Source organism: Zalophus californianus, chromosome 11 (assembly GCF_009762305.2).
Source record: "Zalophus californianus isolate mZalCal1 chromosome 11, mZalCal1.pri.v2, whole genome shotgun sequence".
NCBI lineage: Eukaryota > Metazoa > Chordata > Mammalia > Carnivora > Otariidae > Zalophus > Zalophus californianus.
Window position 1 is genome coordinate 69,204,897 of NC_045605.1, and position 25,491 is coordinate 69,230,387.

The window sequence follows — 25,491 nt, forward strand, 5'->3', positions numbered from 1 at the left end:
TTGTGATAACAGATCAATTTTAATTCTAGCACCTGAAGCTATACAAGGGTACGCTTTATCAACTTCATGGGACTGTTGTACACATTCAATAAAGTGACAACTGTGCAATACCACTTAGTATCTCACAATCAGGAACAAACTTTTGAATTGTTTAAACACAATCCACAGAATTAAAAACAAAGTCAGAAGCCATCCACAGTTATACTAATTGTCAATTAAAAGTTTTACACTTACTACTTGATGTAACAGCCAATACCTAGTACAGGGTATCAAAAGTGACTTCAGATTCTCATCCTGTTGTAATCTATGGAGGAGGTTTCTCGAGCAGGTACGTGATCGGCCAGAGGTGAGCGCCACCAGGACCAGGACCAGAACGGCAAGTAAAGTTCTACCACAGTTTCTGTAGTTTTCACTGTTTTTTTTTTCTTTGTCAGTTAAAAGTGAACAGTGAGAATTAAATACTTATCTTTACATATACACAAGGTATGCTGTGAAAGCATATTTGCTTACAAACATATAAAAATACTTGTTAACTAGTTTGATAAGAAAATAATGTATAAAAGTATATAGCAAAAACATTAATCATCTCTGACCTCGGAAAGATCAATTCCATATTTTATATTACAAACAAAAACAGTTTTAGTTTTTTTGAATCCCTTATCCAGAAATACTTGAAAAGGAAGACAGACAGAAATTATTTATTTTTACTCTCCACATGGCTGTGAAAAGAGTTAACTTAAAAAACTAAGAACACTGAAATGCCTTAAGTTCAGAGTAAGTCCAAATATTTGGCCACACAGAACATTACTATCCTCTTCAGGAGTGGAGCACTTAATAAAGGCTTCATATGCAGTTTTTAACCTATAAATACAATAGGCATTTGGTATTTTGGCCACTGGAAAACAAAGGCTGTAGCATCAATAAAGGTCTGAGATGTCTCATTTTTTGTGGTTCAGTTCAGTGTATTTCAGGTTAACTAAAGTTGACATCAAAATTTTTAAAGATAGGCAAAAATTCACATTTTAAAAAAACTCCTTACATTTCTATTTAGAGTAACAATAGGAAATATGATTCCAGAAGTTAAAAGTTATTTCACAACCTATGACTTCAGCTTGGCAAACAGCTTAGGTTCCAAAACTGATTCATCCCCATTAAAATGTAAGCCCTTAAAAAAGAAATGTGTCTGTGTATAAAGATCAGTATTTTTAAGGAATCAGATAATCTTTGAAGCAGCCTTAGTGTTTCTTTTAAATCTGTCTTGAAATGACCATAGGATTAGCTTCACAGAAAGGATTAGCCAGCTTCTAGGTCTAAGGCTACCACGGTGATCGTCTGTCTAAGGCTAGAAAGGTCCCAGGTGATGTGACGGAAACCATAAGGAGAGAAGAAGAGGGCTTTTCCTGGCAGTTGGTAGCTGAACTTCAAGGGATTCTTAGAAAATGACACAATGGCAGCCTTTCTTGTCTTTTTCTTTCCGTGTTGGTTCTGGTGAAGGAGGACATTCCTGCTCTTGAAATTTCCTGTAAGACAGAAAAATCGACATATAATTGTCTTGCTGGTAATATTACAAATATGTAATTTTTGGCCAAGCCTAATTTATGTGCATATGCTTCTCAATGTTGAATTTCAACTAGGGAATCAGAGCAAATCTTCAAGGGGAAAAAAGGCACAAATGTTTCAACACCGGCATAAGCAGAGCTGAGTCTCACTTATAGGTGAGTCTTGACTCAGACTGAGATCCTGAACTCAGTGCCCTCTAAGTTCCCTTCCCAATTTGAAATTCCATGACTATAAGGTATACTTAAGAAGAAGCGTCCATTGCTAGAGTAAAATATAAAGTACGAGGTACGCAGTTCCTATGCCTGTTCTGCCACTTACTAGCCACAAGTCAGCATTAGACAAGTCAGCTGACCTCTGTGGAGCCTCAGTTTTGTAGAAGGGAATAATAAAACTCTACCTTTCACAGTTGCTATGAGGATTTAAGAAGATCTTGTTATGTTTAAAGGCCTATCAGTGCCTGGCATAAAAAAGCCTCCTCTAGGGGCACCTGGATGGCTCAGTGGGTAGAGCATGTGACTCGATCTCGGGGTCGTAGTTCAAGCCCCACGTTGGACGTGGAGCTTACTTAAAATAAAAATAAAATTAAAATTAAACATTTTTTTAAAAAGCCTCCTCTAACCCACTCCTCACTCCAGATTGAAGGATATGGATACAGATTCTGAGGATCAAAACTAAGGACAAAATATTTCCAAAGGCAGTAAAAGTTATGTTAAGAAAGTCCTGATTTGTGTGCACACGCAAGCATGTTAAAATACATATAACAAAATTTAACATCTTAACCATTTTTAAGCATACCTTTCAATAGTATTAAATATATTTACAATGTGGTACAACCATCACCACCATCCACGCCCAGAACTCTTCATCTTACAAAACTGAAACTCTGTGCTCATTTAAAAATGGAACTCGTGGGGAGCCTGAGTGGCTCAGTTGGTTAAGCGACTGCCTTCGGCTCAGATCATGATCCTGGAGTCCCGGGATCGAGTCCCACATTGGGCTCCCTGCTCAGCAGGGAGTCTGCTTCTCCCTCTGACCCTCTTCCCTCTCGTGCTATCTCTCATTCTCTCTCTCTCAAATAAATAAATTAAATCTTAAAAAAAAAATGGAACTCATACTTTTAACAAACCACTAAAAAATGAAAAACTATAATCCTTACTCTTCTTTCCCCACAAAGAGAATGCCCAGGCAAGGGGCTAAAAAAGCACAAGAAGCCCATAGCTCAGATGTTGATTCACCTTAGATACACAATTAACACCAGCTCACTCCACATACCTGTCAGGCAGAGAGACTAGCAGGTCTAGAGAGCCCAGGGTGAAGGAGAGGCCAAGCCACCAAGGATAAAAATAATCAAATTAAACCCCTCCCACTACAAAGCAACTCAACCTTTCTCACATGAAACTAACTCCAGGTGACCTCACCCATCACCTCAAGCTTCCTGGTACCATTAACCCCTTCTGAACCACAGGGGCCTTCTAGGCCAACAGACAGAAAACCCCTTGGTTATCTGTGATATCATACTTCACCCCACGAATGGGAGGCCTGACTCTATACTACCTGGCCCCCTTTAGCCTGGGAAGAGACGGGGATGAAGCAAAGCTGAAGAGCACAGGCTCTGGAATCAGAGAGATGGATTCGAGTGCCAGCCCTACCATTTAAAGCTAAAACTCTGAGCAAGTTAACTCACCTCTGTGTACCTGCTTTCTCATCCAAAAGTGAGGACAGATCAAAGGATTTAGCTTACTGGGTTGTGGTGAGGATTCAGTGCAGTAATACATGTGAAGTATGAGGCACAGTATCTGACAGAGATTGCCACCCAAATGTTAGCTATTGTCATCCCTATCTTCATTCCACGGACACCTTTGAAAGCAGCATAGATTCTTCTCAAAATCCCTACGTGTACTCTCTCCTTCAATGTAACTGATTTTGGTTTTATATGTAGGAAGTACCCAGTGTACAATATGTCCTTAGTTAAAATTTGTGACATGCTGTGGGCATTAGCTCCTAGCACAGAAGCACTTCTACATACAGCTTCCTCTTTCTTACAGAAAACACTGAGTGGCAATTTCTTTTTCAGCTAATGGTTTTAAACAACATAGTGTGATTACCTGTCAAATTCAATAAGTTAAAACTAACTTCTAAGATGTATTTCACTTACCTTATAACCCGGACAAGTTCATGGAAAGCTTGATCTACATTCATCCTAATCTTGGCTGACGCCTCCATGTATGTTACCTTAAGTTGTCGCGCTAATTGCTGTCCTTCCTCCTGTGTTACCTGAAATTCCAAGAGTTGTATTTGAGGTACAGAATTAAAAATCAGATCTGCTCCATCTAACCCTTGGCCGTGGACTGCACTGCTAATCCAGCCAGAGGCCAAGCTGCTTTGTCGTAAGATAAACCAAGAGACTCACAAGCTCAAAATATACTGAAGCCCACCTCTGAAGAACAACTCAATGATGAAAATATGACCATACAACAAGGTTTCAGTCTGGTGATTACTCAAGAAGTATTAAATACAATGGTGATAAATTCTGGGAAAGGAAAGTACAAGGTGCTAGCAGACTCTATAACCCTGTTGGGCAGATGAGGAAAAGCTTCCCTGAGGAATGACATTTAAACTAAGAACTAAATAAAGAGTATGGAGTGACGTGGGGTGGGGTAAGAAAGTATCCCTGACAAAAGAAACGGCAGGTATGAGAGCCAATGGGGGCGGGGGGGGTGCACTTTCCAAGTTCCTAGAACTAAAAGAAGTCTAGAAAAGCTTAAATACAAGAAGTCAAGAGAGAAAATAATGAAGAGGTGAGAACGGAAGCCTTGAGAGACCGTGGGTCTTCCTCACCTCTGCATTCCCCAATACCAGGTACACAGGAGACGCTCAATAAATACATGAGAAAAAGGAGTAATGATTACGATCACAATGCCTTCCTGATACTAGGATGTGAAGGGTGGCAGAGCTAACAACCTAAAATGGTACGACAGAATAAGAAACATAAAATGAATACAATGCCCCACGTTTTCAATGTAAAAGTCTTCATGAAGTCATGACATTTACCAAAAAATGAAAAACGCTAAATTACATCACATTTACATAGCGTGGCTGAAAACTCTTTCTAAAACAATGACTTTTATTGCTGTCATTACCACAGAAGTAAACACTTGCAGAGAAGTTAGAAACTACAGATTGGGGAAGGGGGTGGATTCAGGAACCTATCTCCCGTAGAAAACCGCATTCTTCTGGTCTTTTTTCAGTGATGTACCATTCTCTCTACAAAAAAATCGGATCATGATTTTTGTGTATTTATGTTATACCCCGAAACTACGTTAAACTCACTTATCTGGGTGTTCTTTTTTAAGTTCCATAGGCTTTTCTACAGGATCATGACATTTGCTACTAAAGATGGTTTTGCTGCCTCCTTTCTTATGTGGACGCCTTTCATTTCTTTCTGGCCGGCCCTCCCAGTGTAGCACATCAGTGCCATGCCAGCAGCATTCAGTCCTTCCCCATGAAGCACACGATTCGGTGTAGGCCTTCACTGCACATGCCCTTCACCATGTCAACAAAGTTCCCGCTAGTCCATCCGGAAAGAGTTTTCAACAGCATGTTAAATTTTCTCAAATTTTTTTTCTTCATCTACTGAGATCATGATTTTTCCACATTAGTCTATTAATACGGTGAACTGTGTTGATTCATTTTTGCCTGTTAAATCAACACTGCATTTCTGGAATAAGCCCCACTTGAGTAATGATGCATTGTCCTTTTCATACATGTACTGTTAGATTTTATTTGCTGAAATTTTAAGAATTTTTACATCTGTGTTCACAAGAATTATTGGACTATAGTATTCTTACGTCTCTGTCTGGCTTTGGTATCAGAGTAATGTTGGCTTCATATAAGGAGTTGGAAAGAACCCTCTCTTCTTCAATTTTCTGGAACACTTTCAGCAAAATCAGTTTGGCATAATTCACCAGCAAATCCACCTGGGCCTGGGGTTTTCTCTGAGGGAAGGTTTTTACAACCAGCTGAATTTATTATATAGATACAGCACTATTCAGGTTATCTAATTTTTTTTGAGTTTCGGCAGTGTGTGCGCCCTTTAAGAAATATGTCTATTTCATCTAACTTGCTGAATTTATTGGTATAAAGTTTCCTTATAGTATGGTATTTCTTTATAGCACAGTATTTCTTTATATCGTATCTATTATATTTTCAATATCTGTAAGATCTGAAGTGATGGAATCTCTTCCATTACTCTATTGGTAATTTGTGCTTTGCTTTTTCACGTGGTCATTCTGGCTAAATCGTCACTTTGACTAATCTTCTAAAAACCAGATTTATCCTTCTATGGATTTTTTATTTTCAATGTCGTTGATTTCCAGTCTTTAGTATTTCCCTTCTTCTAATTACTATGGTTTTAATTTGCTTTTTTCTTCTAGTTTCTTAAGGTAGAAGCTAGTCTTTGAATGGAGACTTTTTCTTGCCTAATGATAACCACTTAATACTATAAATTTCTCTATATTTTCTTCTTTGGTAGCATCCCAAATTTTGATTATGTTGTGTTTTAATTATAATTCAGTTCATAATACTTCATTAATTTCCCTTTTGATCACTCCTTTGTGCCAAGGGTTAGCTGGAAGTTCGTTGGTTTCCCCATATTTAGAGATTTCCTGATTTCTGTTAGCCCCACCATGGTTGAGGAACATACCTGGCCTGACTAGAGTCCTCTTAAATTTATTGAGACTTGTTCTCATTTCAAAATAATGTGTATTCTGCTATAGTTGGGTGGAGCATTCACTAAATGTCAGTTAGAATAAGTTGTTCAATAATGTTATTCAAGCCGCCAAGATCCTTACTGATTTTCTCTCTGCTTAACTACTGAGAGCAATGTTGAAAATTGCGACTATGAGTATGTCAATTACCTGTTGCAGTTCTTTCAATTTTGCTTTAAGAATTTTGAAGTTATTATTCAGTATACGAATGTTTAGGATTGTTATGTTCTCTTAATGACAATCTCTTTTTCATTATGAAACAATCCTCTTTATTCCTGGTCATCTTCTTTGCTCTGAAACAGACTTAGGCTGATACTTATGTTGCCATTTCAACGAGCTTTCCATTAGGATCAGCATGCTATATCTTACCCCAGCCTTTCACTTTTAACCTCTTTGTGCCTTTACACTGAAAGATTTCTTGTAGGGTCTCACTTTCTTATCCAATTTGACGTCTGCCTTTTAATGCTCACACTATTTACTGCTAATGTGATTAATGATGTCACGGGGTCATCTTGAACTTTCTTTCCCACCCACCCCATTTGTTCTTTGAACTAACCCTTCTTTTGGGTTAACTGTATTGCTCTTATGATTCCATTTTTCTCTCCTTTATTGGCTAATGAACTATGTATTATGTTGTTTTAATGACTGCTTTAGAGTTTATGATACACATTTTTCACTCATCACAGTCTAATTCAAATGCTTTACACCAATGCACGTATCATTTAAGAACCTTATTACAATATAACACTTCTCCCTCCCACGTTTTATTGTTATTACCTTTTACCTCATAATAGACAGCTATTATTTTTGCTTTAAACATCCCATTGTATTTTAAAGAGATTTAAAGAACAGTAAAAGTAATTTATATTTGTTCCACACAATTATCATTTCTGGTGCTCTTCATTTTTTTGGTACCGATCCAGATTGCCATTTGGTATAATCTTCCTTCTTTTCATTTCTTGTAATGCAGATCTGATGGTAATGAATCCTCTCACCTTTTGCGGATCTGGAGAAAGTCTTTATTTCACCTTCATTTTTGAAATACATTTTTAGTGGGCATTTAATTCTAGACAAGTTTCTTCTTTCAATACTTGAAAGATGTTGTGCCACTATCTTCCTCTCCCCTGCATCACTGCCCATGAGAAACCATGATGACTGCTGCCATCTTTAGCTATGTTCCTCTGTGTGTAATAGTTTTCTTTTCCTCTGGTTATCTTTCAGATTTTCTCTTTATCACTGGTTTTAAATAATTTCATTAAAATGTATGTGTCCTACTGTAATTTTCTTCATATTTCTTATGCCAGGGTTTGCTGAGTTTCTTAGATGTACGCATTTTACAGTTTTCATCAAGTTCAGAAATTTTTCAGCTATTCTTTCTGGCTGTTAATCCCACCCAGGGTATTTTTCATCTCAGACATTGTAGTTCTTAATTTCTGTAAGTCTGATTTTGATCTTTCTCCATCTTCCATGTCTCTACCTACCATATGCAATTTCAGTCTTTTCTCTAGCTTCTTGAACATATGGAATAGAGTCCTAAGAACTGTTTAAGGTTATCTGTTCACTAATTCTATCAACTGTGTCATTTCTGGGTCTGTTTCTAGTCCCCGCTTTTTCTCCTTATTGTGAATCATATTTTCCTGCTTCCTGCTTGGTAATTTTTGAGTGGATGATTGGGTACTGGACTTTTACCTACTGGGTTCTAGAAAGTTTATATTCCTATAAATGTTCTTGAGCTTTCTTCTGGGATGCAGTTATTTGGAAAGTGTGATCCTTTTTGTTACACAGTACCAGAACAGAATTCATTCAGGGCTAATTCTGCCCTACTACTGGAACAAAACCTGTCTGCATACACTACCCAATAACCCAAGAATTACAAGATTTTTCACTCTGGCTAACTAGAATAGGAATTATTCCTAGCCTTATCTGAGCTCAAGGTATTGTTCCCTCTAGTCTTTTAAGGTAGCTTGTTCTCCTAATTTAATATTCCATTTCCAAAATTCGGCAACCTCAATGTAGTATCATTAGTTTATTACATTAACACATACATCTAATAATTACTTCATAATAGTTGATAACCTTGTTGTGCTCCAAAGGGCAGCAGGCAGGTTCTCCACAGCACTGGTATACCTAAGTTTTTGTAAATTTTAAGCTTTCCTGCCTCTCTTCAAAATGGCTTATATACCATAAGGCCTATGGTTTTGAAATATAAATCAATCAAATCAAGCAAGCAATTAACAAGGAAGCCAAGTAAGAAAAGAAAGCTTTACAGAAGCCAATTTAAAAAGAAAATTCCTATTTGAAATTGACATGGGAAATTCCTTCCCTACAAAAAAATCCCCGTGTTGTCACAAATTCTGTTCCTTCTTCCTGGGATGCCACCCCTTCTCTCCCAAATCTATACTCTTAATTTGTTCCTCAATAACACTTCAAGACTCAAGCAATCAATAACTTCCCCCTTAGTGCCACTGAGGTTTCGGAACAGCACCCCGGAGCTCCCATCATGTGACCAGTGACAAAACCCTAAACACACTAAACTCCAATTCTTGGGTTTGCTTTCCCACTCTCCCAACATCAAATACCTCGCAGCTAGGGAGTAATGCAGATTTGTCTTTGTACGCCCAGAGCCCAGAAGAGTGCAGCGTCATTAACTAATAAAGACATATGTTAAGTAGGCAGAGTATGACCAATCAAATAAGTAAATGAAAACATATAGGAAGAAAAATAAAAATTAATATTTGAGACAAGTCAATCAAATTATGTTATTAATATAACTTTGGGGAAGGGAAATACATGCCCTTAAGAATTTTGCTATTTAAAAAAAATTTTTTTTAAATTAAGAATTTTGCTATTTGTCTTTCTGCTCAATTATTCTTCCAAAAGCTATCTTGCCCCCATGCCTCCTTCATAATGTAATTCAGCTAGATAGAAATGGCAAATGACCTATCTATACCTAGTAAGAAAAATTAATTAATGACCAAGATGATAAGATAATCCCACTAATAAGATTATTTATGTGCTTCATTCATTTACTTTTAAAGCATGGTCTCACATCACTGTCTCCTAGGAATCGAGGTCAACAGAGTTTGTATACACATTTCTGGTCAAGAAATCTCTAACCACATATATAGCTGCTTTTGAGTTCACTGATGTAGCATTATTTTAACTAAGAAATAACACTGCTACCACCAAAGCAAACAAAAATGCACAAAAAGACTATCACATGGAACAAAGAATATTGCATATACAGATTGAAAGCTACACAAATAAGGATTTCCTAGAGGTTTCCCAGCCCAGAGAATTTTATAAAGATACCAAATACTAAACCGTATCTCCTGAATATTTTAACTTGGTAGGTCAGCACTACCCAGAAATGTTTTGTTTTAAACAACAAAGGTGAATCTGATAGAACAAATTCACAGATCTACACTTGGGAACCTCCAGTGAGTCTCACTTCCAAGGCACAAATGAGTATTAGAAGATAATCCACAATAATGAGTTTATCTAGTACTATGTATTTCCAAATAGAGAAGAGCAAAATAAGAATGATGAGAGCAATTTCATTAAACAAACTGGGTTTCATAGGAATAGACCTAAACATTCGTAATGCTCACTTAAGGATGTGTCTAGTTAATGAATAATGTAAGTTTACAGAAGCAAAATTTGTTTTTGTTTTGTTGTTTTCAAAAATATCTACCGTATAGAAAGAATGATCAAATTAATACCACGGCTTGATTCACTGATGCCTTGAATCATTCATTCAGCAACTACTTATTGAGTACATATCTTTGTTCTATGTGCTAAGGACAAAGCATGAACAAAACTAACCTCTCAAAACTGAGAAGCCCTCAGGCTACATAAACTCAATGGTTTACAAATCTTTTAGATGCAGACCAGGCACAAACAGGTAAGGCAAGAAGAGGACCCTTAATCTACTATTGGCGGGTAGGGGTGATGTCCTTTTCTTAGGCTACAGGGGCAGACTGTGGTCAAGGTACTAACAGAGTGGGGGTTAGTACAGTTAGGTATTATTATAAGTGTAATGGGTTCCTTTCTCAAATTAACAGTGGCCACTAGCACCTAACGGGGGAAAGGAGAGGGGGAGGCTAAGGTAAGCTGGAGGAGAAAAGAGAGGGTAAAAACAAAAAGCAAAACCGTCTGTTTCTAGGCAGGGCTGAGTCAAGGACAAGAAACTTGAAATCAGAGCTATCACGAAGCCCACAATCCAAGCCCACATACTGCTGTATTAAATTTCAGAATCAGTGTGCTATCATATTTACCTATTTTAACATTTTCAGTAAGCACAAACAAGTCATTTACCTATGTTTTCCTGCTATATCTTTGACAGGATAAACAAAATGATCAATGTAAGGGACTAAATGTGTGATAACACTAACCATTCAAATTCTTTATTTAATGTAAACTTCAGTGACTTTGTTCTTTCTATTGCTCTGTCATTAGTGTCTAGAAAAAGGGTTCAATAAATATTGGATGGATGGATGGGTGGGTGGGTGGAAGAAGCAAATCTATAGATCCAGAAGCCAAAAGAAAGTAAGCAAAATCTCTTCTGGCTGGTCTCCCTTCCCAGACAGGTTCAGAATCTCAGGAATCAGGAGGAGGAATGCCCAGGGCTGACCCACAAATTCAAAGAACATGGAGAACTGGCATTTGCTAGCTAGAAACTAGAAAAAGTCCAAAAGATCGTATCTAAGACAAATGCAGAAAACAATGAACTGGGTCAATAACGAAGCAAGCCAGACTGGTTACTGAGTAAGAACTTTTTAGGGGTTCTTACTCAGTAAGTAAGCATTTCTGAACAGGGGGAAGAAATTTTTATGGGATCCCTGTGGCCTGTCCAGGCTGTTGGTAAAGCAAGGGAAGGTGCTAAGACATTCTAGGCAACACCTTTAATTCTGAAGAGACTTTACAAAGGGAAAAAACCTTTAGCATAGCACCTCAATTTCAAATGTGCTGTACACGGCTCTCAAAGGCTGGGAGGTGAAGCATCGTAGTCTTTATACACCCAGAGCCTTAGGAGAAGGTGTACCTGAGCCCTAAGACACCTGAGAGAGAGAAGGAAATATCAGCAAAGGGAGGAGGGAGGAGGCAGAAGTTACGGTGTCCCAGAACTAAGTAAACAAAGTGTTTCAAAAATGAGAGTATGAGCAACCGTGTCAAATGTTACTGACATCTGCGTAAATGGTGACCTTGACTCGGGCGCTGCACGCCTGAGGTCGGGGCAAGCAAGAATGGCAGGAAAGAGAGGAGAGAGAGCAAGTGTAGATAACACATTTAAGGAGTTCTGCTTGACAGAAGCAGCAGAAAGGTACACAGAGAAGAATGTGAGATTAAGAACAAGCTTCTGCTGTAGCTACCTTTTGTTTTAAAGAGGAGATCCATGCTGAGGGGAACGATCGTGCAGCAGAGAAACAGAACAAGTGGAACGGGACCGTTGCTGGGGTGAGGCCTACGAGCCGGTGAGAAGGAACGGGACCCAGTGCCTACCAGAGAGGATGGGCACACAGAGGTGAACAGTTTAGCCACCTAAGTGGGGGAAGGCAGAATTGATGGGGTACATGTGCACTTAGGTTAGTACATGTGGAGGTGGAAATGTGCAGAAATGTCTCAGTGAAATAGGAAAATATTACTCATCATTAGCTGAGGAAGGGGAAGAAAGTGCTGTCAGTTTAAGAATGAGAAAGTGAGTAAGAATCATGCAAACAAGTGGGAAATGAATGGATGAGGGAAAGGTGGTAGGATTTGCAGCCAGCCAGCACTCAAAGCTCCCGTAAGTGCAGGAGTCCTGAGTGCAGGTGTGAAGGAACCTAGACCAGAGAAGATGAAGCAGAAGCAGGAATCCAGTTTTTCTCAGTGCCTATCCTTCAGAGAGCAGAATCTACAGGAATGAGCGAAAATTAAGCAGTTCCGTCTCAGCTACTTGCTCTTCTCCCTCCCTTCTCTCCTCTTCTCATACACGTCTGAGCTTTCAGCATATACATAATTTATCTTGTATACAGTTTAAAGCAGAGAAATGAATATAGAAGAACTTACTCCAGGCTAACTGCAGATCTTCAGGATGATGGAAATGTGAAACTTATCATTCCCTACGTTGTTCCTCTCATCACCTTTGTTTTTTATTTTACCCTGAGAATCTTTACTCTTCTTATAAAAAGGAAAAAACTTAAATGCAAAATTTTATAAGCACATGGTGTGAAACAAAGGAGAAGTGCCATAATATGTTGACTATCTGCAGACAGAGGAAACCGTACCACAAACAATGGCAATCTTCAGTATAGAGATGACTTAGATATAACTCCTACAGACCCTCTGTCCCAGGCCCATCATGGTAGGGCCTGTTTGCTCTGGTAGACATAGGCTTCCCCGCTCTCCCTGACCCGCCACCGCCTACCCTACTGGAGACCTCCAACTCACCCCAGTCCTCCCACCTATTCCGTTACTGGAGCTGTATACAACCATGAAAAGGTATGGGAAAAACCTTTTCCATCATCAGGGCAGAAAGCACTCAGGAGTCGGGGAGAAGAGGCAGGGAGGAGAGCCTCTTGCTCACTGCAGAGCTACTTTGCAATTATTCCCCAGATCCAGTGACATATACAAGTGTTTCTAGTACTATAAAGGACTGAGAAGATCAGCAGACAGGTTCTACTCGCAACATTTAATAAATATAATTAGGTTCACAAACCCCGAAGAAAATGACCTCAAAAATAAAAAATTTAAAAAATAGATGGGACTATCTACTCTAGGCTTAAGATGTGAACAACGCCATATTCTAAATTATTTCAAAAAGTTTATATTGGTTTGAGTGAAAATCAAATTTTTTCACCTTAACTTTATAATAATTCAGAATTCAAAAAGACCTACCAGTAAAATTTATTCTACATCAAGTATCACCAGTAAACTTTTCTAAATCTTAAGCCCACGTTTTAAACTTGGTATACATTCAACAAAATTTTACAAATAGAGCACACAAATCAAAGATTTGTTTTAAATAGTTAACTATAAAATGGAAGGTTGTCCTCAATGCTGTTATCAACCCATTTTTCTTGATGTTTATACTTTTCAAACAAAATCTTAAAAGTGTCAACACAAAGCTATATAAAAACAAAAGACAACTTAAATACCAGCAAAATTTAAGAAACAACTTAAACAATTATATTCCAGATGTAGGGTAGAGGCTAAACCCTGAAAAGAAATAAAAAGACACAAAGAAACCCCAAATAATGGAGAGCCTGCACTAATTTACATCTGACCTTGTTCTGCTCGCCCACAAAAAGATGAGTGGACAATATATACTCCAAATTTTAAAAATTAAATGTGAAATAAGTGGGTAAAGAAACAAGCGAGTATAATCTAGCCTACAACTAAATACTAAAAATCTTAGTCCCTTACAGGTTACTGGTGTTAGAGCCTGCCAGTGTAAAGAATGAACAGAACATTCTGTCATTGATGGAACTCAGGGAAAACCCAAATACTGTCATTCAGGTCAAAACTACTCTCTAAATGAAAGTAATTTAGCATTAACACTGAATAAACTTGGCCTGTAATAAGGGTAACTTTAAGATGAGCTAACTGAGTTAGAATTTTGGAGATTATCCAAGAAATTATAACGTGAATGGAGCTGGTACAAATACTTACAGGCTTACAGGGTCCACTGATGTTCTGTGTAAATATATGTGAGAATTTGATTTCCCCAAGTCCAGTGTGCCAAGCTCGGCAGTTCTTCTGATCATGCACTTTCAACGGTTTCATGAAACACATCTCTTCACCTACACGATTATCAACAATGGGATTCCCACGAGCAACACTCCGCTCACCTGTCTCTGATGATCCAGATCTGCTTTATTACCGATCAAAATCATTGGAAACTCATCACGATCCTTCACTCTGAGAATCTGTCTTTGAAACTTATAGATCTCTTCAAAACTAAAACAGAAACAGACAAATCAATTTGCTCAAATATCAGAACTTGGCTAGTCTCACACCCCATTTAGTATCTTATTACTTTACCTTTTTCTCTAAAAACAAGAAAGTCCAATTCAATACAACAGTGATCTAGGCATGAACAGAAGATCTACATTTTAATACTGGTACAAACCTGCCTCGATCTGTGACTGAAAAGACCAGCAGGAAACCCTCGCCAGTTCTCATATACTGTTCTCTCATAGCTCCGAACTCTTCTTGTCCTGCTGTATCCAGAACTAAAGAGAAAAACAACACATGGGCAGGCCCAATGAACGTGGGTCCTTCAGAGCACATCTGACTTAGTGTAATAAAGACATGGCATTCTCCTCGGAGTGCTTTATTCTCGACACTAGAGACAAACATATCTCACAGCAGACAGCTTCGGGGTCATCTTCATCAGTACGGGTTGATTTCATAGCTAGAATATATTAGCATACCAACTACAAGGTTAAAAATATCAAATACATCTAGGCAGATGGAGTCAGATCACCTCTGAAGTCACTTGGATGTTCTATCTCCTCCATGCAAAGAACTGAAAAAGATACCTGTAAATTCAGGAAAGAAACCTTGGTCTACTCCCACCAACACCACACTTAAGGTGCAGGTACTAATGTACCTCTTGATCTCTGTGAATGAAAGAATCATTAAAAGAACAGGGCTGTCTTTTGTGGAGACACGGAACGTGTGACCAAGCACAAAACCCTATTTGCTAACGCCTCTGTGCTAAAAATTCTAAGCAAGTTAACAAATATTCAATCTTTTCTATATTTACTTCACCCATTTTAACATTTGCAAGAAAGCAGAAAGAGCTAAAACTTCATGTTTTTTCCCAACTGTCCCCAAAAATACAACTTCAACAAGTTACACTGACATGATTAGTTTCACCAGCACAAGGTCAACACAATTCTTGTTTTATATTACATTTACTGAGGAATTATTTAAATGCTGATTCATCAATCAAACTAATGAAAGAGGTGGGCTTATGTTCAAGATCATCTAAAATTTCAATTGTAGTATGCAACTAGCAAAACACCCAAGCTTACTTTCTAAAAAAAAAAAGATATGCGAACTATCAAATAAAGGAAGACTACTTACTATCTAGCCGGGCTGCTCGGTCATCTATCACACACTGCTTTGTGTAGGAATCCTCAATGGTTGGATCATAATCCGTTACAAAATAGGACTGTAAGAAAAATAATCTTATTTTTAAATTTATGTTTACTTGCCAAGTACCAATGTAACTTTAATCAAATCCCACTTATCCAGAATTAATAACAATATTTTCATTGTATTATGGTTTAAACTACTATATTGGTTTCCCACTGAATGAAATCTATTCAGAGCAGCTTCCAAGTAGAGAACAGGTACTAAACAGCTCTGAATTTTCCTATCTGATATATGCAAGAAGACTGCAAAAGACCTACTACAGTTTTTTCATAATTATATACAATAATGTTTTCACAATTATATATACCCAAGATAATATATATCTAGATCTCATGTTCTTCAAAAACTAGAAAAACAGTCAGTTATAAATCCAGGTCTATTTGCAACTCAGTGGTAAGCATCAGTCCTGAGAACAAAGCAGTGTGAAACAAAGGGAGACAACAAATAGGGGCCTGGAAGTTTCCATGCCTCATCTTCATTTCTCCCCTTCTTTCCTCACACCTTGTCTTTTTCCCATTCAGCTGCCTTGTGTATCATCATAAGGAAATAGAATTTCAGAATTTGTTTTTTTATTTGCAGGGATCTCAAACTTATTCTTTCACTGATATTTTTGTTTTTTTCATCTCAACTTCTGTTTCTGTCTTCTTCTGTTAGCAAAGCCTCCCAACTGTTATCTTCTGTAATCATCACGAGAAGCAAGGACAGTTAAGGTAGCAGAGTAAGAAGGGAAGAATCTCAGTGAGCCAGTTAAAAATGTCTATTATTACACTTCACAATTTCTTTAAAGTTTTTAAAAAGAAAACAATGGCAAAACTAAGAATCTGAGAGAGAATTTATTTCCCGCTTCTGACAGAAGGGCACTAACTAGGACACTGACATCATCCTTCTTTTGTTCTGAGCATCTCCTTTGCTCTCCCCTCTTGACTGACTTCCTCAAAGCCTACTTTCCCACTGGCTCATTACCAAATCTGAGGGAATGACTTAGAGAAAGGCAGCTTGATGCTGGGAACCAGAGCCAAAGGGGTTCAGCCATTCTTCAGGCAAGGGTTCTTGGCAGCTGGACCTGCTGGTTCCAGGGACACTGCATTCTCAAGTGACACCCCCCCACCACCACCCCCGCCGGCATGTGATGTACGCAAACACCATAGGCTACTCAGAAGTAGGAGCTCTGAACGAAACAGTAAAGAAACCCCTGGTTGGGGAATTGAGGGTAGGACACTGATCTGCTTGCTACTATGACTTGATATATTTTATTTTTGAAGGACACTTTCCACATTTTATTTATATTTTAGGATTAGCTTTAATCACAGAATTCAGTATCCATAATTCTATTTCCCTTTGGATGGTTTCACTTAAATGCATGATTTTTCAAAGTCTATAAAAGAAACATTTACCAACAGGAGTAGCTTTGAGTAGAAAACCATCTCCATCACCACCCCATCCCCATTTAAAAATAAACAGATACCAAAACAATCCTGAACTTGCTTTTTGGCACCCACATCTCTTCAAAAAGTGATACAACTGGCAACAGTATCTTTGTACACACTATTCTAAACAACTTAAAACTGCAGTCTTTCCCCCAAGCAAGTTGGAGAGGCATACTGTTTATATCTTTTTAAGGTTAGTTTCCTGAAACATGTTTCTGTGCAGCAATGGGATACTTCCTGCCATGCTTTCATCTTGTAAAACCTGAAATTCATTGAGTACTCCCAGTTTATACCTAAATGTGCTAAAGTGTACTGCACTGTCCCTCCCACTTCAGCTGAAAAAATAATGGACAAATATTAAATATATTTTAGTCATGCATGGTAACAAATTCGTTTGATGTGACTTTTTTTTTACACTATGAGAAAGAATTAAGCCATTAACATATGTAGAAGATTACTGGGCTTAAGCAACTATGAGGGCCATTAAAATAATTTTTCCTTTTAGTGACTATGGAAGTTTCACATTTTTTTTGGGCCTCTTAGCTCTTCAAACATAATTTTTTTCTTTTTTAAGAGAGCAGGAGAGAGAGGAGGAGGTAGAGAATCTCAAGCAGGCTCCACACCCAGCACGGAGCCAGATGCGGGGCTTGATCTCACGACCCTGAGATGGTGACCTGAGCTGAAATCAAGAGCTGGACTCCTATTTTTTTTTTTTTAAGATTTATTTATTTGACAGAGAGAGAGCGAGCACAAGTAGGGGGAGCAGGCAGTGGGAGAAACAGGCTCCCCGCTAGCAGGGAGCCTGGTGTAGGGCTCAATCCCAGGACCCTGGGATCATGACCCGAGGCGAAGGCAGACGCTTAACAACTGAGCCACCCAGGTGCCCCAACATAATCTTAGTAAGAATTTTGCCACTTTGCTACCTAACACTGGCACACACGTATTCCACTGACATTTTTAAGACAAGCTAATTGCTGGAATTTCTGGTATTTAGGTCCATATTTCATCTTCACTGTGTCTTGTTTTCAAATTGTGACTATAGAGACCATAATTTTGTTTCTATATGTTGACTTTAGGGAGGCAGAAAGCATCTTCCTCCCTCATAGAAACCCATCCAAATAACAATGCTCCAGGGCCTAAATGACATGGAATCCAACACCCTCTTCTCTCTCATAATGCTTGTAAGCCACAGGTGAGAATGTGCCTAAAAAGAGCATTCTTCATGTGCAGGTAACAAATAGAATCATCACCTCCCCCCACAAAGACATAACATTTCTGTTGCTTTAACCTAGGTACCAGATATTTAGGGCAGCAGATCACCAACAAGAAGCGAGGGACAGTCCTAGATTTGATACTAATTCTGCTACTTTCTAAGTATAGAACCTGAGGCAAGTTACTTTACCTCTCTAACCTTTAGCATCTCATCTGTAAAACAGGACAGTAAGGGGGCGCCTGGGTGGCTCAGGGTTAAGCGGCTGCCTTCGGCTCAGGTCATGATCCCAGAGTCCTGGGATCCAGCCCCGTGTCAGGCTCCCTGCTCAGCAGAGAACCTGCTTCTTCCTCTCCCTCTGCTTGCCACTCTACCTACTTGTGCTCTCTCTCTCTCTAATAAATAAAAATCTTAAAAAAAAAAAAAAAAACAAGACAGTAACAAACCCTCGTGGAGCAGATAAATTCAAGTAGTACCTATAAAGTGCCAAGACTTGCTGATGATTGATAAACGTTAACCACGCTGCAGTATTTTTGTCACACAATTAGATGGTAAGAGTGTTTTTATTCAAGTATAAAGACTTGTTAATCCTGGGAACAGCTGTAATAATTCCAATCCTGGTTATACCACAGACCAACCATGGCACTTGGCATCCAAAATGTTGTGAGTCAAGATAAAATCTCCTCATGTGAAGTTTTAGAGAGTTTTTTCTGGAATCTGAGCAGTAATTACAGATCTACACATAGGTAAAAACTCATCAAGCTGTACACACGATGTGTGCACTTTTTTGTATGCACACAAATTAGACCTCTATGAGATACATAAATTTAATGATTCCCTGCTGTTTACAGGATTCAGTACCTTCTTTACATAGCATGCAAAGCCTTCTAGTTTGATCTGTACTGTTCATCATAAGCAGCGTTATTTTTTACTACTTGAAATCCTCAGCCAATTGCTCTTGCTCTCCTGGTTTCATTGGTTTGTTTGACAGTTATTTATGGAGCATCACGGGGACAAGGCCCAACTTTCATGGAGCCTCACTGCTTTTTACACAACATCCAGTGCTGCGACTGGGGGTGAGGGGAATGGGGAGTGTGAAATATACAGGCACGAAATGCCAATACCATGCTAGTTCAGAAGGCAACAAAATTTAAGTGGCTTAAAGAGTGTAGTCATGTATAGGAACTATGTGTACATTCACTTATAAACATAGCCCAGCAATTTGCCAGAAAAGAAAACAGTCTCTGTCCTGAGGCTGAAAGAAGTTGCCAACCACAGTCCAGAAAGGATATTCTATAGCAGAAAGCAAGGGGGAAAAAAAATGAGCACAGTATTGCATAGCAGAAGACAGTAGAGAACACAATGAAAGGGGTAGGTGGGGCAGGGAGAAAGTAACGTGCTTTCTTGGTATCACAGGAAAGGATGCATGGAGAAGGACCCTAGCCAGAAAGAAAGGGAATGCCTACTTTCAAAGGGCAGGATGCCTTCCAGGTAGTACAAAGGGCAAATGGACATAAGTCTCCTTAAGGTTGTTAAGATTTATGGAGAAAAGTTTAGGATTAGGGAAGCTATCCCATTTAGACAGGGAGTCGATTTCCCCTTGATAAAATCTGGTCTGGGTAAGGTTGTCAGAAGCCCTTAATAATCCAAGAGCATTATGCTGTAATGGCAGGAACAGTATCCCTGATTATATGCCACTAGATTGCACAACAGGAATTATGCTTGGCCTAAGAGAACTGCCAGCTCACTATCTACCCATTCAAAGAAGCTGCCTTAAGAAAGAAAAGAAGGGGGAAGGGGAGGAGAGAGAATGAGCTGAGGCCACTTCTGCATTTAGGGGGCAGGAGTGAGAGCCCACTTTCTCCTGACCCCCAGCTACTGGTGAAAGTGTAGTTCCGGAGCACTGCCACAGAGTGGTGCCTGGTCTACACAATGGGATGGGTAATTTACTGGAGATGTGTGAAACTCTGTAAATCCAGCACTCTGGTTAAGTTTACTACCCTTGCTAGATCTAAGGTGCCACTGCGGAGCTGTAAACAAATGAAAGGGCATTTCTAAGCATAGTGCCAATCTCAGGAAGAGTCTCAGGAGTCCTCTAAAAACATGGGGTACAGAAAGGAAAAGGAGACTTTCTTTTCTTGACATCCTGTTCGGCTCACCCTTCTCCAGATACAGAATTCTGTGGTTCTCTGCCCCTCCATTTCACGTCAATATTTTCCCATTCTTAATTCTATCCACAAAACCTATGTTTTTTAAATCATGATAAAATAAACTAAAACATAAGGTTTCCTAAGGGCTCATTTTCTATTAATACATGCACTTATAAAGCCTTTGCTGGGGGCAATACAATGAAAAGAAAACGTATGGGCTCCAGAGTTTGAGAAACCTGAAATTCAAACCCAGATGCCATTTCCACTTCCTAACCTTTGAGTCCTTGGGTAAATTGATCAACAGCTCTAAAGCCCATTTTCTCAAAAGAAAGGGTAAAGAACAGGGATAATTTAAGGAGGCCCTGTCCCAGTGCCCACTTTAGATGTGGCTCTGGAGGATCATGGGAAAAAAGATACCTTCCAGAAAGAGGTTGGGGGTGGGGGGGGAGCTGACCAGAGGGATTGAGGAGCTGCAGTCGCCAGTGAGTGCTGTGTATACCCCATTCTCTTCCTGGCTAGGAGCATCTGCAGAGGTTATGCAGCCTTATCCCACCACTGTATCCTAGTGGGGGGCCGCCAGGGAGGCAGCAGAGTGGAGTGGAAAGAGCCTGAGATGTAAGTCAGACAATACAGCTCTCTACTTTTACTACTTGTGGGAAATGAGAGCACCTCATTTAGCCTGTCTGAACCTCAGTTTCACTGTCTGATAAGATGGAAATAATACTAGGGCACCTGGGTGGAGCAGTCAGTTGGGCCTCCGACTCCTGATTTCGGCTCAGGTCATGACCTCAGGGTCATGAGATCGAGCCCTGTATCAGGCTCTGCACTCAGCATGGAGTCCGATTGAGACTCTCTCTCCCTCTGCCCCTCCCCACCCGTCTCTCTAAAATAAATTTTAAAATATATTTCAAAGATTCTCTCCCTCTCCCTCAGCCCCACCCCCCTTCTCTCTCTCAAAAAAAAAAAAAAAAGATGGAAATAATACTAAGCTTGCAGGATTGTTGTGAAAAGTAAAAATAATGTATGTGGAGTACAAAGTACAACCTATGACACACAGTAGGCTCTTACAAGTCATAGCTACTGAAGCGCAATCTGTATCTTACTTCCTTTTGCAAACCTACAACACTCCAACCAGAAAGCAATCTCAGTATGCCTGGATTCCTCTTACCTTAAGACAATAGGTCTAGATTTTCCCAAATATTCTATGTTATGATTTGGAAAATCTGTACACCAAACTTTATGTATACCTTTCTAATTGGTACTTACAATTTCCTTTTACATTTGCTTATCTTTTCATATATGTGTATATGTGAATGTATAAATGATGCACTGAGCTAAACCTAACAGGGTATAGCATAAAACTTTCCTTCAACGCCCTTCTGTGGACAAGTTTTTCCTTGCTCCTGAATGAAATCTAACGCAAGTCTCCTAATTTTTTCCAATCATTCTTTGATTATAAATAGTTGTTCAATCACGGTCAGCCCCAAGACGTTATGATTTCGATAATTAAGATGTCTAGTACAGTGTGTTAGTCAATACTCATCTAAACTAAAAGGCTTTTTTTCCCCTTCTGAGCTAGAGCTGAAAAGTCTGCAATTGGGCTGGGGCGGGGGTGGTGGGGCGGGGCGTGACACCAGTCATTGTCTGTCTTTCCCCATCTGTTTCTGCATCTCTTCAACTTCTAACAAGGCTGTCTCTGGTTCCTTCTGGGCTGGAGCTGAAGGAGTGGGGAGAAGTAAGGGGCACTGAAAAGGCCACACCAACGAAATCTGATGTCCATGCTGACTTTCTATGGGTCTCCTGGAAGAGTCCCTACATGGGACCCTCCATGCGCAATTCCCAGAACTTGAATGAGAACTGACCATTTACACCTCTAACCCTCAATCCTTAGGGTTTCCACGGGCACCTCCTCCTGGTTCATATCATCTTCTAGGTGGTCACACACAGTGTCCCTCTTTAGAAGGTTTTAACCTGATTCCATCCAGAAGCTCAAAGAAACACTACTGCCCTCTGAAATGCAGATTACTAACTATACAGCCCTGTTCCTTTCTGCTCTGCTAGGGACCCACAGATTCACATACTATTCCTTATGCTCTGCCAAACACCAAGGGATACATGTCAAGTTCTCAGAATGATTCTACTAGAGCCTCCCCTATTATTTGGCTTCAATGAGAGGGACTTAAGAGAAGCATCCTCCTCTCCAGAGGCTGTGTGTGGAGGTGGGAAAAGACACAGAACACACCACATACTAACAGTTCTCTCCAAAAACATCCTTGTTTTAGAACCCTTAATTCTCCACACTTTTACTTCCTGGAGGTAAGATATGTGCAAAACCAATTTAAGGCCACCCTCTATGCAAGTCCTTGAAATATGAGGGTAACTTTACTCTCAGCCTCTGGGCTTCAAGAGAAACTAAAACATGTTATAGAGTTCCACTTAAAGCCTATTTCCAACTAGATCTCATGTATCCACGGCGTAGCTTATGCTTCTTAGAACTTCTCTGGAGTTAAGTAAGGTACTCTGTACATAGTTAGAACCTCAAAATACTGGCCATTAGGAAACCCAACAGTTCAGAAGATTGTACTGAGAGGTCAGAAATTGACTTCCCAGAGCACAATAAGGACCTGGTTACTGATCCATCAGCAGCCTCTATCTGCTAACACAAGAGCAGTGCAAATTCCTCTGGTAACACTAGAGAAGGCTGTAGCAACTTCAGGCAGCTGGGGCCAGCTTCAGGCTCTTCCTGGTGTCACTGTTTAACAGCAGCTGTCAAGTCACAGAGAACCTTTGTTCCCTGCAACACCCTCCCTTATTGTCAAATGTTTCCAATATGCCTGATACTCCTTCAGGCAAGAACACAGTTTTTCCTGACTGCATTAGTATTTCATTTAATCTAACAAGTATAATTACGGAGATCCCCATAACGGATCCTCCAGAATAAAAGGCTACCCTAAGTCACGTAATCCTTTTAGTCTCTTTTTAACAAAACTTCCCCCCCTCCCCCGCCCTTCAGTCAATGTTGCTAATTGTCTCAGACTGTCCAAAGCCACTGTGTGCCTTTCATGTGACTTCTGTGTGATCTCAGGGATGATATTCACACCTCATGTGAAGATCAATGGGCCTTGTATGCAACAAGAAAAAGTACAGTACAAAGTCAACTTATAAACTGGTTCTATTTCAAAAAGTTTGTTTCTAAGTCAGTCAGCGCTCATTTCCCCAGGTAAAAACTATTCTCATCTGCGTTTAGGTCCATAAGGCCAAACCACAAAAGCTACCACTGAAATATGGTCCTGAGCCACATTAACCCTGTGTTCTATTCTAACCTCTGTAGCAGAGGCATTTGGCCCAAGAAGAGACGGAAAGGGAATTTCCCTTCCTTTCCCAGTGTAGAGAGCCAGGCCGAAGCTACACCTAGAAGGAGGGAAAGCATGTCTTTGGGACACCCCCCAGACACCCCAGCCACATCACCCTTTCCTAACGTTCCACTACCTCATTCTTATCCTAGCATTCGCTTCCCTCCGAGAACATCCTAGGTACAAAACCACGTACCTCTCTGCCCACTGTTCCTTCCACTTTCCACTCTCAAATTAAAACTAACAATCCCCTCAGGAGACCTAGAGCTCACCCAGAGGCACTAGGCGGAAAATTATCAGTCCAAACTAGAGCACACTGCAGTAGGAGCTCACCCCAACCCTTCAAGTGATGCTTGCTCTTTTAAAAAGCAAAATTCTAAACCAAAATGAATCTTAAGTAACATTTTTGGCAAAGGTCAAAAAGAAAAAGAAAAGCTTCAGACTCCGTGAAAGGAGAATTAGTCAGGGGGGTAAACCACCATTTCATGACATCAGCTCCCCAAAGGGAGTGTCAGCTTACCCTTCAAAGCTTTTATCCTTCCAAATCCAAGGCTTCAAAAGGAAAGAAGGGAAGAGAATGGCTTTCCTCTTTCCTCTTTCACTTCCCTCCACCAACCCTATCACAACTTGTAAACTAACCTACTGGGTGGACAGAAATGTTTAGCTGACAGTCCGAGTGCAGAGATTTTGATAAAAGGAAAGGAGGGGGCCCTGCCATGGCTACAGCCACTATTCACATACACAGACCATTAGTAGGTACGACAAGCTTAACTCAGGTACTGCCTACACAACTACATACTCATCCTTCAGAGGTGCCGTAGTATTTAGAAACCAGTAAACAACGGTAAGCCAGTAGCGCCTATCATGCAGCATAATGAAGTTTATTTTCCTTGTTTGAGCTTAATATTCATTTGCTCTCATCCTCCAGGAGCTGCAATCCTATTTTGAAAGATAATGTACAAAGCCTAAATGAAGTTTTAAGGATAAGATTTAATTTTTTTAAAGCACAATGACAACTGGCACAGACAGAAGTAATCAACAGAGGGCCATATAAGCCTGTGAATGATACGTGGACATTAATAAATAGCTCATACTATCCCCATGGGAAATGTGAGTAAATCCCAGGACATTCTCTTTAACACACCAAGTTTTTATTGTCTTTCCGTTCTTGCCTTGACTGAACCTTGTCTCCTAGGGAATTTCCAGATCCACCCCATCCTTCCTTACATTACGTTAGCCTTCCTTACCTCCACCTTATGTAGACCACAGCTGCCTAAACAACGTTACACTGGCCTCTGTGCGACATTTCAGATGAAGAAGGCAGTCTTTGACCTCTGGGGCACGTAACTGTCCAGGCCTCACCGGGTCCCATCATTGTATCCTTCCTCTCCATATCGGGGTCCTCCCCATGATGGGAGTCCCCACCACAAAGACCTCGGGGCCAATACGGACTTTAGGCAGGAAGCATTTTCAACCATTTTAAGATCCACATTCAGAGTCTCAGCATCGTTAGCTCTTACTCATCTGACCTTGGCAGGACAGTAACAATGCTGGTAACTGCTACTGTTTTATTCCCAACCCAGACATCACCATCTCTCCTCCTTCTTCTCAGACTTTCCCAATCAACATGTATTTCAGCTCTTACAATTGGCTGCTTCTACTCTTAACTCTTTTCTTATGCAGATAATCTTCTAGGTAAGTAATCCAGGCCATTCCTAGAAGTAGGCCCTCTTTTTTTTAAGAGCAATACTGGAATATAACCAGAAAATCCACCCATTTAAAGGACACTGTTCACAGTTTTTAATAATTCACAAGGTTGTGCAACAGTCATCACGATCTAATTCCAGAACATTTTCACCAACCCCAAAAGGAATCCCACAC

General features: G+C 39.8%; 1 protein-coding gene across 3 annotated transcripts in view; it reads right to left on the reverse strand.

Moving 5' to 3' along the window:
- RRAS2 (RAS related 2) overlaps positions 1-25,491 on the reverse strand; it is a 78,878-nt gene continuing 53,387 nt past the window's right edge. For all 3 annotated transcript variants that reach the window (XM_027577778.1, XM_027577775.2, XM_027577777.1), the window contains exons 2-6: positions 15,399-15,486; positions 14,437-14,539; positions 14,156-14,264; positions 3,716-3,834; positions 1-1,520 (exon numbers count right to left, since the gene is read on the reverse strand). In XM_027577778.1, coding sequence (XP_027433579.1) covers positions 1,433-1,520; positions 3,716-3,834; positions 14,156-14,264; positions 14,437-14,539; positions 15,399-15,486 — 507 coding nt within the window. In that variant the 3' untranslated portion in view covers positions 1-1,432. The remainder of the gene's footprint in view (positions 1,521-3,715; positions 3,835-14,155; positions 14,265-14,436; positions 14,540-15,398; positions 15,487-25,491) is intronic.